The sequence below is a fragment of the Rhinopithecus bieti genome, unplaced genomic scaffold (genome assembly GCF_001698545.2).
Source record: "Rhinopithecus bieti isolate Rb0 unplaced genomic scaffold, ASM169854v2 scaffold_28016, whole genome shotgun sequence".
Taxonomy (NCBI): Eukaryota; Metazoa; Chordata; class Mammalia; order Primates; family Cercopithecidae; genus Rhinopithecus; species Rhinopithecus bieti.
In genome coordinates this window covers 3,203,578-3,218,619 of record NW_016813202.1, presented here as the reverse complement: position 1 = coordinate 3,218,619, position 15,042 = coordinate 3,203,578, and the positions used below count along the sequence as shown (strand labels likewise).

The 15,042-nt window shown below is 44.3% G+C and overlaps 1 protein-coding gene across 3 annotated transcripts in view; it reads left to right on the top strand.

The window, feature by feature from the left end:
* AFF3 (ALF transcription elongation factor 3) overlaps positions 1-15,042 on the top strand; it is a 619,922-nt gene that overhangs the window by 504,965 nt on the left and 99,915 nt on the right. For all 3 annotated transcript variants that reach the window (XM_017847795.1, XM_017847794.1, XM_017847792.1), the window contains one exon: positions 4,539-4,576. In XM_017847795.1, coding sequence (XP_017703284.1) covers positions 4,539-4,576 — 38 coding nt within the window. The remainder of the gene's footprint in view (positions 1-4,538; positions 4,577-15,042) is intronic.

Below are 15,042 nucleotides of genomic sequence, written 5' to 3'. Positions count from 1 at the left end.
CTTTAATAATAGATGATGAGTTTTGTAAAATTTTAATGATGTAGAATAACTGCAAATTCAATAGCACAATGAAAATCGGTCATTAAAAAATAGCAGAGCAGGCCGGGTGCAGTGGTGCATGCCTGTAATCCCAGCACTTTGGGAGACTAAGGCAGGCAGATCACTTGAGGTCAGGAGTTCGAGACCAGCCTGCCTAACATGGTGAAACCCCATCTCTACTCAATACAAAAAATTAGCTGGGTGTGGTGGCATGCGCCTGTAATTCCAGCTACTGGGAGGTTGAGGCAGGAGAATCGCTTGAACCGGGGAGGCAGAGGTTGCAGTGAGCCGAGATCACATCACTTCACTCCAGCCTGGGCAACAAGAGCAAAACAACATCTCAAAAAAAAAAAAAAAAAAGCAGTGCAGGCAATTGATGGTGCTAAGTACCACGGTGTTGCATGCATGGTAGCATACATCATGTGACAGATTGGAAGAGTGAAGAATGACAGGAGAACACTGCTTAGTGCCCAGTAGGGTGCTCTGTCTCTCAGCCCAAAAGGACCTTTTGTTCCCAGCATCACACCAGTCTGCTAAAGGAAAAGCAGCCCTTGCTCCAAGCTTCCAACTCAGCTTATATTAGAAGACGGGGCTAACATCAGTCCTGTGGCGTTGCCAACAGGTACCGCCACCTGGGATGCTTCAATTCCTAGGCACTCCAATGGTGGCCAGGCAGCAGTGTTTCTTGCTTTTTGTTTGTTTGTTTTCCTTTTGCTTTTTAAATCATTTTCTGACAAGCTGCACACCAACAAGCACTGTTTCCCTATCACAGAAGTCAGCAGGAATTGTTTGGAGGCGGGAGAGAAAAGAGTCAATAGCCTTTTAAAATATTGACAGCCTTGGTCTATTTCCATGGCTAAGGGGAAATTCAGATGCCATGTTGAAGGTTTCTATTGAACTTTTAGTCACACCTCTTACGATTTCTGTTATTCCAGGAATAGCCAGTCTCTGATGTTAAGAGACAATACTAATAATACATTCCACCTTTCTTTGGGACAGTTCAAAAATACTTCTTGTATATTCAGCCAGTCAGGAGTAGGGAGTTAAGTTCAAGTATCACTGCCTAAAGTAAAAGCCGTCTTGCTGAGTGAGAGGGAAACTCCAGGAGACAAACCTGCCAGCAGTGATGCCACCTGTTGCCTGCTGGGTGCGTTTTATCAGCATGCTCTGGGCTGGCTCCCTGGAGGAGCACAGGAGAAGGACTGAGGGGAGAGTGAAGCACCCATCCCTGGAGGTGCCTGCGTGGGCTCCTCGGGCTCCAGTCCTCTTCCCCCGCCTCTTGCTGCTCCCTCGGCTCTCCTTACCAAGAAGATCGATAGATCTGCATTTTTTTATCTGTTGAGGTAATCCTATGACACTGGAATGCCAGGACAAGGGGTCTTCATTTAGAATCTAGGGAATGAGGAGGGGACAGTAACCCCTTGGATTGTCCACAGTAGCCTGGACACGGACTGACTGTCTCTTTCAGCACCCCATTCAGATGAGGAAAGGGTGGTTTGGAAATTACGTTGGAGGTTGAAGGCCAGACGCAAGGCAAATGATTGGTGAAAAGTGTCCCAGAATGTCGGACTCTCCACCCCAAGCTCAACAGACTAGATGGTTTTCCTAATTCCGTGTTGTTGCATTACTTAGGGAAGTTGTCTCAGTTCCTCGTACCTTTGCCAGGCCCTGGAGCTCATGTTCCCTACGTCCCTTCCTTCGGCTCTCCTTTCATTCCTACTCTGCCGCACTGTTTCTCTGCGGACACCCTTTGTCATTTTAAAGGGACAATTCTTCATCATATGAGGGACCTTCCTGCTCTCTGAAGGGCTTTAGTATCCCTGGCCCCAGACACTAACTTCTATTATTGATCCCCCTCATGAATGTAATGCACAGAAACACCCTCATCAATTCGAGACACCCAGGGTTTGGGAGTCATGGGTGCCCTGGTTGAGAGCTGCTGCCAGAGGCTGGGACAGGCCCCTGCTGTGCCTTCTAACCCAGTACTACCGATGCCTCCTCTCTCCTGACCACATCCCTCCTCGTCTTTAAAATTAGGCTCAGATTTCAGTGGTAAGGCTTCCCTGACTGATTCATTCCTCTAACATTTACTCAGCAGATATGTACTGACACCTGCTCACTGTTCCAGGCACCGTTTGAGGAGCGGCCACCCATCCCTGCACCTTCCTGACACTGCCCCACCTTAACCTTTCATGTCCATGCTATTCTAAAAGTGTACCGAGGTCATCCAGCTCCTACCTAGGAAGGAGCTTTTCTGGGACGATGACTACTTCTACTTTTATTTTTATCCCAAGATGTGAAACTGTCACCGAGGGTATATTTTATTTCCATAACAGGGAAAATGGTTCTGAGGTGTCATTTTTTTCTAACCGGAAGATTCTGTTTTTCCTGATATCTGAATGTGATGGGGGATCAGCATGACAAGTATTGTGAGTTCCTTGGTCAACAGTAAACGTAGGCCAGGCACAGTTGCTCACACCTGTAATCCCAGCACTTTGGGAGCAGAGGTGGGTGGATCATTTGAGGTCAGGAGTTCGAGACCCGCTTGGCCAACATGGTGAGACCCTGTCTCTACTAAAAATACAAAAATTAGTTGGACGTGGTGGCAAACGCCTGTAATCCCAGCTACCCGGGAGGCTGAGGCAGGAGAATCACTTCAACCTGGGAGGCAGAGGTTGCAGTGAGCTGAGATCACGCCACTATACTCCAGCCTGGGCAACAGAGAGAGACTCTGTCTCAGAAAAAAAAAAAAAAACCAGTAAACGTGACTTGTGCATCATGCAAGGAGGAAAGGACCATTACACATTCCTTGTTTCCCGGTGCATGCTGAGTAGACCTGGTCTGCTGACCTCCCAATCATGACTTCTGAGACAGACAGCATCGTATACCGTCTGCCTTCCTTGGCCTCATTGGGCCCAGAGATAGAAGGCAAATGGGTGAAAAATAGAATAGCCAGAGAAAAGGAAAGCAAGTACAAACTTGGGAGAATCTGATGGAGAACTGGAGCCTTTTTTTTTTTTTCTTTTTCTGAAGCACAATGGCACGATCTCGGCTCACTGCAACCTCCGCCTCCCGGGTTCAAGAGATTCTCCTGACTCAGCCTCCCGGGTAGCTGGGATTGCAGGCATGCGCCACCACGCCTGGCTAATTTTGTATTTTTAGTAGAGATGGGGTTTCTCCATGTTGGTCAGGCTGGTCTCGAACTCCCAACCTCAGGTGATCCACCCGCCTTGGCCTCCCAAAGTACTGGGATTACAGGCGTGAGCCACCGCATCCAGCCAAAACGGAGCCTTTTTCATATTTTTTCTTTTAATTTTTTATTATGGGAAATTTCAGCACACACACCCACATTAATTTTAGTAGACGAAAAAAAACAAAAAACAAATCAATACATTTTCAATACAGAAATGAAAGTTTTGTTCATCTCATATAGGGAAGTGGCCAGAATAATATAAGAACCTGCCCTGTGCTCTTCACCTAACATCAGCAGTTCTCAACCCAGGGTCATCTTATCTTATGTATGTGCCCACTCACTCTGCCCTTCTCCCACTGTATTTTTTGTATTTATTTTATGTTATGTTATATTAAGTTATGTTATGTTATTTTTTTGAGATGGAGTTTTGTTCTTGTTGCCCAGGTTGGAGTGCAGTGGCGTGATCTTGACTCACTGCAACCTCTGCCTTCCAGTTTCAAGCGATTCTCCTGCCTCAACCTCCTGAGTAGCTGGGGTTACAGGCACCCGCCACCACGTGCAGCTCATTTTTGTGTTTTTACTAGAGATGGGATTTCACCATGTTGGCCAAGCTGGTCTTGAACTCCTGACCTCAGGTGATCCACCCGCCTCAGCCTCCCAAAGTGTTGGGATTACAGGCATAAGCGACCACACGCAGCCCTCCCCGTGTATTATTTTAAAGCAAATCCCAACATCAGATAATTGTATCCATTAACATTTCTATGTGAATTTTAAAAACCATTGCCATAATACCATTATGCCTAAAACAAAGCAATAATCCCTTGAGATTTCTAGTGGCATTCCATATTCCAACTGTGGAAACTTTCAATCTGAAATCCAAGTGAAAAATTACACCTTCATTGGGAAAGAAGCTACAAAGAAACCAAAACAGACCATTTTGTTTTCTGATAGGAAAGAACAGTAAAACAATGGGAAAGTGATTTTAGAGAAGTAGCTCTGGTCTTTGCCAATTGCCGGAGACCTGTCCAAGCTTACCTGGGTGCAGTCCTTTGGCACCCCCAAACTCACTCCCTGGTTGCAAGTGTGCATTGCCAGGCTTCAGTGAACTCTCCGTGAAGGTTCATTTCATCACACACATTGTACAACAGTGCTTTCTACTACATTGCTAGTCGTTTAAAATTTGGCCACATGGCAAAAATGTGTGTAACACAGGGTTGTTGTTTTTTTTTTTTAAGTGTTGATTGAGCACATAATTCAAAAGTCAGAATATTAAATAAACATCTCTGCCCTTTCTTTCTTCCAACAGGCAGCTCAGAGAACGGCTCTCCGCGCTCTGTCTGACAGGTACATTTTGTCATTTTTATGAACTATAAATTGCTTTATGAAACATTGAGCCCTATTTATTGTGGCATATAATTCATAATCGGATTTTGTCCCTAAAGTATCTGGGAACTGGGATGTTAAACATTTTGCATGCTTGGATTTGTCATGCATGTGTGGAGTTTATCGCTGCAAAAATCGCCTTGTTGTATTTCATAGAAAGTATGAAGAATCCCTTGTTGTGCAATGAAACAAGAGACAAGAAACTTAGAGAGAGAGGCCTGAATGGTGCGGTAAATTCTGTACTTTGGAATTGGCTGAGCTCTAAGCTCATTGTTCAGCAATAAGTACTTCATTTATTTTGAGATGTTTTCTTTGGACTTTTTCCATATCATTTCACCGGGAGCTATCTATCTTTTGATAAGATTCTCTCTCTCGAAATATTTTATGCACATAACCCAACAACTCACGGTCCCACGTGCTTGACTTTTTACTCCTTGCTTTGGCTTCTTTCTCCTGACGCGTGTTACTGAGTGAGATGTGTCAACCTCATCAAGAAACACACACAGGCTCTATTTTCTATCCTGCTTTGTCTGAAAGGCTGGAGACAGATAGTTGAATGAGGGTATGTAAAGTGAAAGGCTGTCTCCAGCCTTTCACTTTCTAGAATAGACCAGACCCTTGGTTTGGTTTGGTTGGTTTTGGTTTTTTCACTTACTAAGATTGGAGAGAGAGTGTGTGTGTGCGTGCGCACGTGTGTGCACGTTTTGAGGAACTGTCAGGAGGTAAAGATGAAGTCCCTGTGTGTCTCCACAGCATTAAAAGCAGCAGGAGGAGCTGTGCCTTGGCTGGCTGGCTGGCAGGCACCTCCTCATTGGCTAGCTAACCTTCACCACCTTGCCTTCTTTCCCAGTTCCTTTTTCATGGAATGAGCCATCACTGACTGTGTAAACCAGCTTAGCTCGGTGCTTCCTCCAAAGTAAAACCTGTCACTTAGGCGAATTATCTGGTGTGCGTGAGTGAAAAGCATTTTCTGTGTGGTGGCAGACTGAGCATGAGTATTTTTATTTCAATTACAAAACGTTCCCCATGACAACCACACAAGCCTGTGTGTCCTGAGTGGCTGGCACATGATCTTCTGGAATTGCTTTTGGGATTTTCACAAAAGCTGATGACTGCACTGCTTCTGAGTGTGTCAGTAGGAGGAGGAAAGAGTCTAGATCAAAACACATTTAGAATATAACGTAGTCATTTCTTTCCTATACATATGTCTTTTCTGTCTTTGACTTTTCTTCTTAAGTAAGCAATTCCTTCACCAAAATGCACTGAGACGCAAGGGAAAGCCCTCAAAGTTTACAAAACTTTGTCATTGTTAACGAGTACAAGATTTCTTTTGGGGATGATGATGTTGTAAGACTAGATTATGGTGATGGTTGCACATCCTTGTAAGTATAACAGACCGCTGAATTGTATGCTTTAAATGGGTGAACTTCATGGAATGTAAATTATATTTTAGTAAAGCTACACGTATAAGTACAAAATGTCATTACAACCTTTAGTAGAATGAATCAAAACCTATTTTAGTAAAATATGGATTCATTTTGAAGACATGGTCGCAAATACAAAGACAATTCATCAGAAACTAGGACTGATACATTTGAAGATTTCTTCCCAAAAGATATACGACTTTGTCCTAAAGAGAAAATGTGAGTAGATTTTAATGATGAACAATGCCATTTCCTTTAAGTTTTTTCTGATATTTTCACAAAAAAATCCCTTGTCAAGCCCATTCCCTACCCAAAAACAGAGGTTTTCATTGTCACCACTCTTCTTACACATTTCTTTATCCTCAAATATAATAGGGCATTTCCCTTACTTTACTGTAGCCCTTTTTCTTTCTTTTTTTTTTTTTTTTTTTTTGGTGAGACGGAGATTTACTCTTGTTGCCCAGGCTGGAGTGCAATGACGCGATCTCGGCTCACCGCATCCTCCGCCTCCCAAGTTCAAGCGATTCTCCTGTCTCAGCCTCCTGAGTAGCTGGGATTACAGGCATGTGTCATCACACCCAGCTAATTTTGTATTTTTAGTAGAGACGGAGTTTAACCGTATTGCCCAGGCTGATCTCGAACTCCTGACCTCAGGTGATCCGCCCGGCTCGGCCTCCCAAAGTGCTGGGATTATAGGCGTGAGCCACTGCACCCGGCCATGTAGCACTTTCTCTATTCAAAACTGGTCATTTCAAAGTGATGGGTTGACTTTCTCTGCTATTCTAGCAATGCGGTTGTGTAAAGCTACCTTCTCTGTGCTTTTTCTTTTTTCTTTCTTTTTTTTTTTTTCTTCAAGTTGTATTTTAAGTTCAGGGGCACATGTGCAGGATATGCAGGTTTGTTACATAGGTAAACGTGTGCAATGGTGGTTTGCTGCACCTGTCAACCCATCACCTAGGTATTAAGCCCAGCATCTATTAGCTCTTCTTCCTGATGTTCTCCCTCCCCCAACACCTCACCGGCAGGCCCCAGCGTGTTTCCCCTCTTGGGTCTCATCATTCAGCTCCCACTTACAAATGAGAACATGCGGTGTTTGTTTTCTGTTCCTGCATTAGTTTGCTGAGGATAATGGCTCCACCCCTGTTCCTGCAAAGGACATGATCTTGTTCCTTTTTATGGCTGTATAGTATTTTATGGCATATGTGTACCATATTTTCTTTACCCAGTCTATCATTAATGGGCATTTGGGTTGATTCCATGTCTTTGCTATTGTGAACAGTGCTGCAGTGAACATACAGGTGCATATGCCTTTATAATAGAATGATTTATATTCCTTTGGGTATATACCCATTAATGGGATTGCTGGATCCTACGGTATTTCTGCCTCTAGGTCTTTGAGGAATCACCACAATGTCTTCCACAATGGTTGAACTAATTTACACTCCCACCAACAATGTACAAGCATTCGTTTTTCTCCACAGCCTCTCCAGCCTCTGTTGTTTTTTGACTTTTCAGTAACAGCCATTCTTTTTCTATTGTATATTTTCTACGAATTCAGGGCCACAGAACTAGTCCCCATAAGTGATAAGCATCTGTCATCATTTCAAGATGGAAATTAAAACCCTTCTTCAAAATAATGATTTTAAAACACCTACTGAATTCATTGCATTCGTATTTTCTCGTTTGTAAGTAGAGAATAACTTATCAAGCAACAGATGTCATTTTCTATCACATTACTTACTCCTTTGAATAAACCAATATTTTCTAGAAAAATGCCCCAAGTGCCTCAAGTCAGGCTACTGTGTGACTTGCCTAATGTTCTGTCTGCCAGAGGAACCTCAGGGTGGGAATGGAATTGAGTAAAGGTCTCCCCAGGTCCTGAATATCCCAAAGTGGGGTTCTAGGCCCAACACCTCTGGCTACTTGGAGCCTGGTATGAAGCTGTTATACATTCATTTACCCAAACCATCCTGGTTTCGTAAACTTTTTGCTTTGAGCCTGTTATCAGCTCTTTATAGAAAATTCCATAATGATTAGGTCGTGCCTTCCTCTTTGTTCTTGGAGGAAAAAGCACTTTTCAGACCTCACAAGGTGCTTCCTGAGCTCTGCAATTCTGGCATGGGACAGAAAAGCCCACACTGGCTCTGGCCGTGCACACCGGCTCCTCATGGAGGAGCATGTCTGTGACACACTCTGGGTCTTATCCTCCTTCAGATCCTCAGTGTCCTGCAAGTTGGCTTATCCGTGGGCTCATTTCACTTCCACTGAGCCTCAACCTTGAGTGTCCAGTGAACACAAATACATTTAGACAAGGCCGGAGCTATTTTGTTCCAAGATGTACAAATCGATGATGAGACAGGATTTCATTGACTTGGGTTTGGTGGAAGGACATGAGTTTACACTGTTGGAAGCCGGTTTTTGTTCTCTGTTTCCCTATAAGAAAACCTGACTTCAAAGCCTTGAGATCTGACCTGATGAGGCCAGTTATACAAAAAAGAAAGGGGTGCGTTTCCCTTTCCCTTGCTAAGGGTCGGTAGAAATCTCATCCCTCTGGGGTGCTGTAAGTTAGAGAATGTCCAGATGTCTTTGGAAAGTCAATCTTGTCTTTTCATTTCTCCAATCTCCTGGTTTACTTTCTAAATTAGCATTCCAGCACAAATCCAATATCTGACAGTTCAGACTGTATGCTTTAAAGTTCAGAGAATCTTCTGTAATCAATACACAATCTTGATAAATTAAAACTGTGATGTTTCCATTACGTAAATGTTAAAAATCAGCTGTGATCATCCCCCAAAAAACCTTTTCCCTTACTTGGTTCTGCCTGACCAATGGACTTAATTTATGACTCACCCCAAATAGGCAAAATGTACTTTCAGGGTGAAACTGGATCACCATGGTAAGCAGAAGGGGAGTTTGGGCTTCAGCCCTACTCACTTGCGCCTCCTGCCCAGCAGTGATGGGAAGGGGTGTGTGAGAGTGGGATGGTGCGTTGTCTGTTCTTTTCTACTCCTGACAGTAGAACTTTTTAATCTATCTTATACCACTGAGAGTCAGCTGGCCTACCAGAGGCCCATTTATGTCCCCCAAAAATGAAAAAAGCAGACAAACAGGGCAAGAAGAGATGGCAAAATTCTTTTTTCTTTTCTGGTTTTTGAGACAGGGTCTCACTCTGTCACCCAGTCTGGAGTGCAGTGGTGCGATCACAGCTCACTGCAGCCTCGACCTCCCAGGTTCAAATGATCTCAGCCCTCCCCATGCCCTGCCCAGTGCCACAGTAGCCACCACACCTGGCTAATTTTTGGACTTTTCGTAGAGGTGGGGCTTCGCCATGTTGCCCAGACAGGTCTTGAACTCCTGGGCTCAAGTGATCTGCCTGCCTTGGCCTCCCAAAGTGCTGGATTACAGGTGTGAGCCACTGCACACGGCCCGGCAAAGTTCTTGACAAAGTAAGCAAGCCAATTATAAGAAAATCTCAGTTTGCAAAGGGACACAATTTGTCTCACTTATTCACTGCTTATTGTGTGCCTCTCACGTGTTTTTTCTTCTTATGGGTCGATGTATTTGATGCTGGTTGGTAGAGACAAAGAAGAGGCATGAACAGGATAAAGGTGGATCTTTGGTGTGGACCCTCTGCACTGCAAAAGATGCCACATCACCGCCAATGTGGAAAATATGCAAAGTACTGTTAGGAAGAAGCAAGGATATGTGTGCAGCATATGAAGTGCCTTGAATACGATTAACTTCCCTTCATGAGTAGTAAATAGTAGATAACTCTGATCAAAAAAGGGATTCGTGTGATTTATCAAGCTGAGCAACTGTGCGTCTGCAGAGAAGCTGGAGGTCAATCTTGAAATCTAGGGCAAGAGGAGCACTAGGCAATTGCCAGGACTAAGAAGTTAATCATACCCTTGGACTGCTTCCATCTGTCTCAGAGCGACAGCGCTGCTCTCGGCGAGCAGGCATGCTTTATAGCAGCAGACCAGGAATTAATATTTTCTGTGAAACCTCAAGCATCATTTGCAGTAACTTGGGTTTTATAAAAATGGAACATAATTTTATATGAATAAGTCACATTCAGCTAGAAATATGAGAGGCTGCAAAAAATTATGCTTGACTTAAAAAAAAAAGACAGAGGAACAAGCAAAAAAGCCAACATGAAAACAGTTGTTGAAGCGATGGCACTTGGAGGGCACAAATAGCCATGTGGTTAAATTGTGCATATAATCATCTTCTGAAATGTCAGCCTGCGACTCCAGCAACGGCTACGTTTTTATAGCCTTGGAGATGCATCACCAGACTGTAACCTGTCTGCCCATCTGGCAGTATCTCAGGCCCAAGATCCATTTATATTGAAATCCAAACAACTGCCATTGATTTATTCATTTATTTCACAAATATTTACTGAGCACGTCCAGCATGCTCCTTGGGGCGCTGCGCTGGGGTTGGGGGTGCCGATATGAGAAGTAGCCATGTGGCTGCGCTCTTGGCTTCACCAGCCAGACGAGTGTTGCCTTTGCGAGGAGAAAGGACTCGAGGCTCACACATTTGCTGCCCTCAGTTTTGTCCTTTCTTGAATCAATCTCACACATCAAATCTCCTTGTTGCCCATTAGGGAGAATATAATGAAATTAAGTAAATGAGGATTTGCCTAAAACTAAGGGAGTTTCACCTCCACGTAGGTAGAAGAATGTGAAATGGTCTGTGTCCAGAAGCCAGATCAGAAATGGCCCCATAGCAAGGTGGGGAGGGCAGGTGTCAGCCTGGCAGGGTGGGAGGTTGGATTCAGCTTCATCTTCCTGACCCCTTGTCAAGTGGACCAGCTCCAGCCAAACAAAGGAAGTGTGTTGGAGTGGCCACCAGCACAGAAGTGTACCTTTCTGGATAATGTCACCCAGTCCCTGGCCATGTGAGAGGACAGGCACAGTTGCCACATATTGCTAATAATTGGTCTCTTCTTTAAGGGTCAAAAAAAAAAAAAAAAAAAGGAGGTGGAGCACTTTTAAGACAGTGTGAAGGTTCCATAAAGATGTGAAGGTGGTGTGCTGGCAGGTGCACATCAACTCTGCCCTGAGGCCCTCAGCGGTGTTCGGTCTCCCCAAAGCAAGACGGCTCCTTATAAAGAAGTCTTTTAGGGCCGGGCACGGTGGCTCACGCCTGTAATCCTAGCACTTTGGGAGGCCGAGGCAGGTGGATCACAAGGTCAGGAGTTCAAGACCAGCATGAACAACATGGTGAAACCCCGTCTCTACTAAAAATTCAAAAATTAGCCAAGTATGGTGGCGGGCACCTGTAATCCCAGCTACTCACGGGGCTGAGGCAGGAGAATCGCTTGAACCCGGGAGGCTGGGGTTACAGTGAGCTGAGATTGCACCATTGCACTCCAGCCTGGGCGACAGAGCAAGACTCTGTTTCAAAAAAAAAAGAAGTCTTTTTAAAAAAGAAGTCTTTTAAGTACACCATGTGAATAAAACTTTTAAAATCCATTCTCTCAAGCATTTATCCCTTGTGTTACACTCTTTTCATTATTTTTAAGTGTACAATTAAGTTGTGAATAAAAACTTTGAGAGCTTTAGAGTTTAGAATCACTATCACATTTACTGCCTCATTTTATGATCCTCACAACAACCCTGAAAGATAGATGGGACCCATTTTACAGATGAGAAAACTGAGCCTCGAACAGGTGATGCAACTCACCCAGGGCCACACAAGAGCAAGTGGCAGAGCCAGGACTAGATCCCAGGTCCCTGGACTCCCGGTCAGTATGATTCTCTTGCCTCCCATCATGCACCAGTAGAGCAGCTTGGCTGGGGTCAGAGATAGGAGGTTTGGGCCACGTTTTGCATCTTAGCATTATTTCTGGCTTGGTAACCTTTTTATCTCTAGCACCTAGCACAGTACCTGGCAATTAGGAGACACCGTAAGTCATTTGATAAATGAATGGATGAACTAGACCAATGCTTTGTGGTTAAAATAATGGCAACTTTGGGCTTAAAAGAGAAAATAATTTTTTGCAACTGTGGCTATCCATCCTTGCAACAGGTGCCTCAGGAGTCAGAGGTAGATGATCAGGGGCTCATCGCTAAGTGGCTCAAAGGGGTGTTCATGCCTGCTTGTATGGATGTTACAGAATCCACAAACACACAGGGGAAAGAAATGGGAAAATGAGAAAAAAACTCAGTCCAAAAGTCGGCAAGAAAGTTTCAAAAACAAAAAAATCAAATTAGAGTGGAATCAGATTAGAACTCAATAACAAAAGAGAACTGTAGGATGCTATCGAGAAGTCTCTTGTACCGAGTAGGGGTTGGGCCAGATAGCTGCTGGCTCCTCCCTCCCTCTCCTGTGCCCTGATTTTTGTGCTTTGTACTGTTGACATGACTTAAAATGTGCTGTCTTCACCAACTCTTCATACTTATGTTTTTCATTTGTACTTCTTCATTCATTCAGTGAATCTTTACAGTACTGAATCCCTAAAATGGTAGGGATTCTTCTGGTCTCTATAGAAGACCAAAAAATTCATTACCCATGGATTCCACTCACAGGGAATCTACAGTGTGGTAGAGGACATGTAGGCACGTGCATAAATACTGAGTATATTACAATGCCGACATACACATAAGTGGTCATAGATCTCCTTAGAACAGTCGCGTGTCCGTCGTGTACTGAGCATCTCACATACCTTACTTCATTTAATCCTCGTGACGACTCTCTCGGTGAGGAAGGAAGAATGCAATGCGAGGGCCTTAAAGAGACATTTTTCATGAAAGTCCATTTCATTTCATTTCGTGTTCTTTTGTTGTTGTTGTTGTTGTTGTTGTTGTTTTCTTGAGACAGAGTCTCACTCTGTCACCCAGGCTGGAGTAGTGGCCCAGGCTGGAGCAGTAGTGCGATCTCAGTTCACGGCAACCTCCACCTCCCGGGTTCAAATGATTCTCATGCCTCAGCCTCCCAAGTAGCTGGAATTATAGGCATGAGCCTCCATACCCAGCTAATTTTTGTATTTTCAGTAGAGATGGTATTTCACCGTGTTGGCCAGGCTGGTCTCCAACTCCTGACCTCAGGTGATCCGCCCACCCCAGCCTTGCAAAGTGCTGGAATTTACAGGCGTGAGCCACCACGCCTGGCCTCATTTCATGTTCTAAAGTACTCTCCCTAAAGTCCTAGTGAGGCTTGGTTTCCAAACTCAGGTAATTCACCCCCAGTCTTACAGCTGGAAAGCCACAGAGTGGTCTGTGCAGCTCCAGAGTTGGTGCTTTTAGCTACTTCAGTAGCAGCCCTCTGCATCAGACTATGAGGAAATCAGTGTCACTGGAGGGACACAGGTAAAACATTACCCTACTCTCTGATTACAGGGGAAGGAGAATGGGGAGGGGACATAGGAGGTGTCATGTGGAGGACAGGAAGCATCAGGTGACCCAGGAGTGGAGAAGCGGGGAGAACACAGAAGGAATGACCTGGGTAGGGCCAGGCTGCAGGGTGGACAGGGAGTGGCAGGCCTCCCTTCTGTGGCTGTGGGCATCTGAGTAGAAAGTGTGAAGCCAGCTCTAGACAGCTGCCAATGAAAGGAGGCATGGGAGGGGTCTTCTGCTATGCAGTGCATCCCTCAAGCATGGGATCAAGCCTCTCCTTCCACGGAAAACATAAACAGCCAACTGCCCCAGCGCCCACAGCTCCTATTCCATAAGCACCTCATGTAATTCCTGGCACAGGCCAGCTTACAGTCTCTGCCTCCTTTATGTATTTATGTCTGGTCTCAACTACTGAGAGCAAGAACCACATCTTGACTATTAGTAGTACTTTATACAAAATGACTGCTCAATCATGACTTATTGAATGCACTACGACCAAGAATGCAAATGATGCCACAAATTTATGCTGTCATGGTAAGGAGACAAGAAAGCAAAAGCGAAAAAAAAAAACCCTCTGGCCCAGCTTTCCCTACTCGCTCCTCTTTTTACAAGACATCATGAAGCAAGCACAGGACTTTGAGTCCTTGAACTTGGTCTGGAATTTACTTTGGGCAAAACATTTACACATCCAAGTCTCAGCTTTCCTAGTTGCAGAAGCAGGTTGCTACTAATGCCCTCCTTGTTAGGTTTATGTACAGATTAAAAGAGGTGATGAATAGAAAAGGCACTTCCTTTCTCCCTCCATATGAGAGTAATTACCTCATTGCACCACCAAGAAGAATCATGCATGAGGTATCATAAGATGCTCTTTGATTTAAGTCCTACCAAGAGGCTTAAAAACCAAGAGAAGAAAATAACAGAGTATGGGTTTAATGTATGAAACAACTCATAGCTAGTAGTATGGAGCATCTTTTTACACTGATTTTATAGAAAAACAAATATCAGCAAATCCTAAGAAATATCCCTTCTATTACTCATGCCATCCCTATTTTGAAATATGTTTTAGTAGAGCCTGTTCTCTCCTAAAAGCCAAACTGTGGGTCTTTGGGTGCCAGGTGAGGCTCCTACATGCCTCTGAGGAGGCTACCATCTCTCTCTCTGCCACATTGTCTTTCTCCTTTACTCACAGAAAAAAGTCATCCTGGGCCGGGTGCGGTGGCTCATGCCTGTAATCCCAGCACTTTGGGATCCCCTCACTTGAGGCCAGGAGTTCAAGACCAGCCTGGCCAACATGGTAAAACCCTACCTGTACTGAAAACAAATACAAAAATTAGCTGGGCACGGTGGCATACCCCTGTAATCATAGCTCCTCGAGAGGCTGAGGCAGGAGGATCACTTGAACCCAGGACACAGAGGCTGCAGTGAGCCGAGATTGTGCCATTGCCCTCCAGCCTGGGTGACCGAGCAAGACTCCGTCTCAAAAGAATAAATAAATAAATAAACATTAAAAAAAAAAACAAAAGAGTCACCGTGGCTCATTTCCTGACACCTTTCCAGCTCATCTCCAACGAATTGGTCTCATTTTATAATTTCAAAGTAAATAATACTTAATATTTCTTTTTTTTTTTTTTTTTTTTTTTTTTTTTTTTTTTTTTTT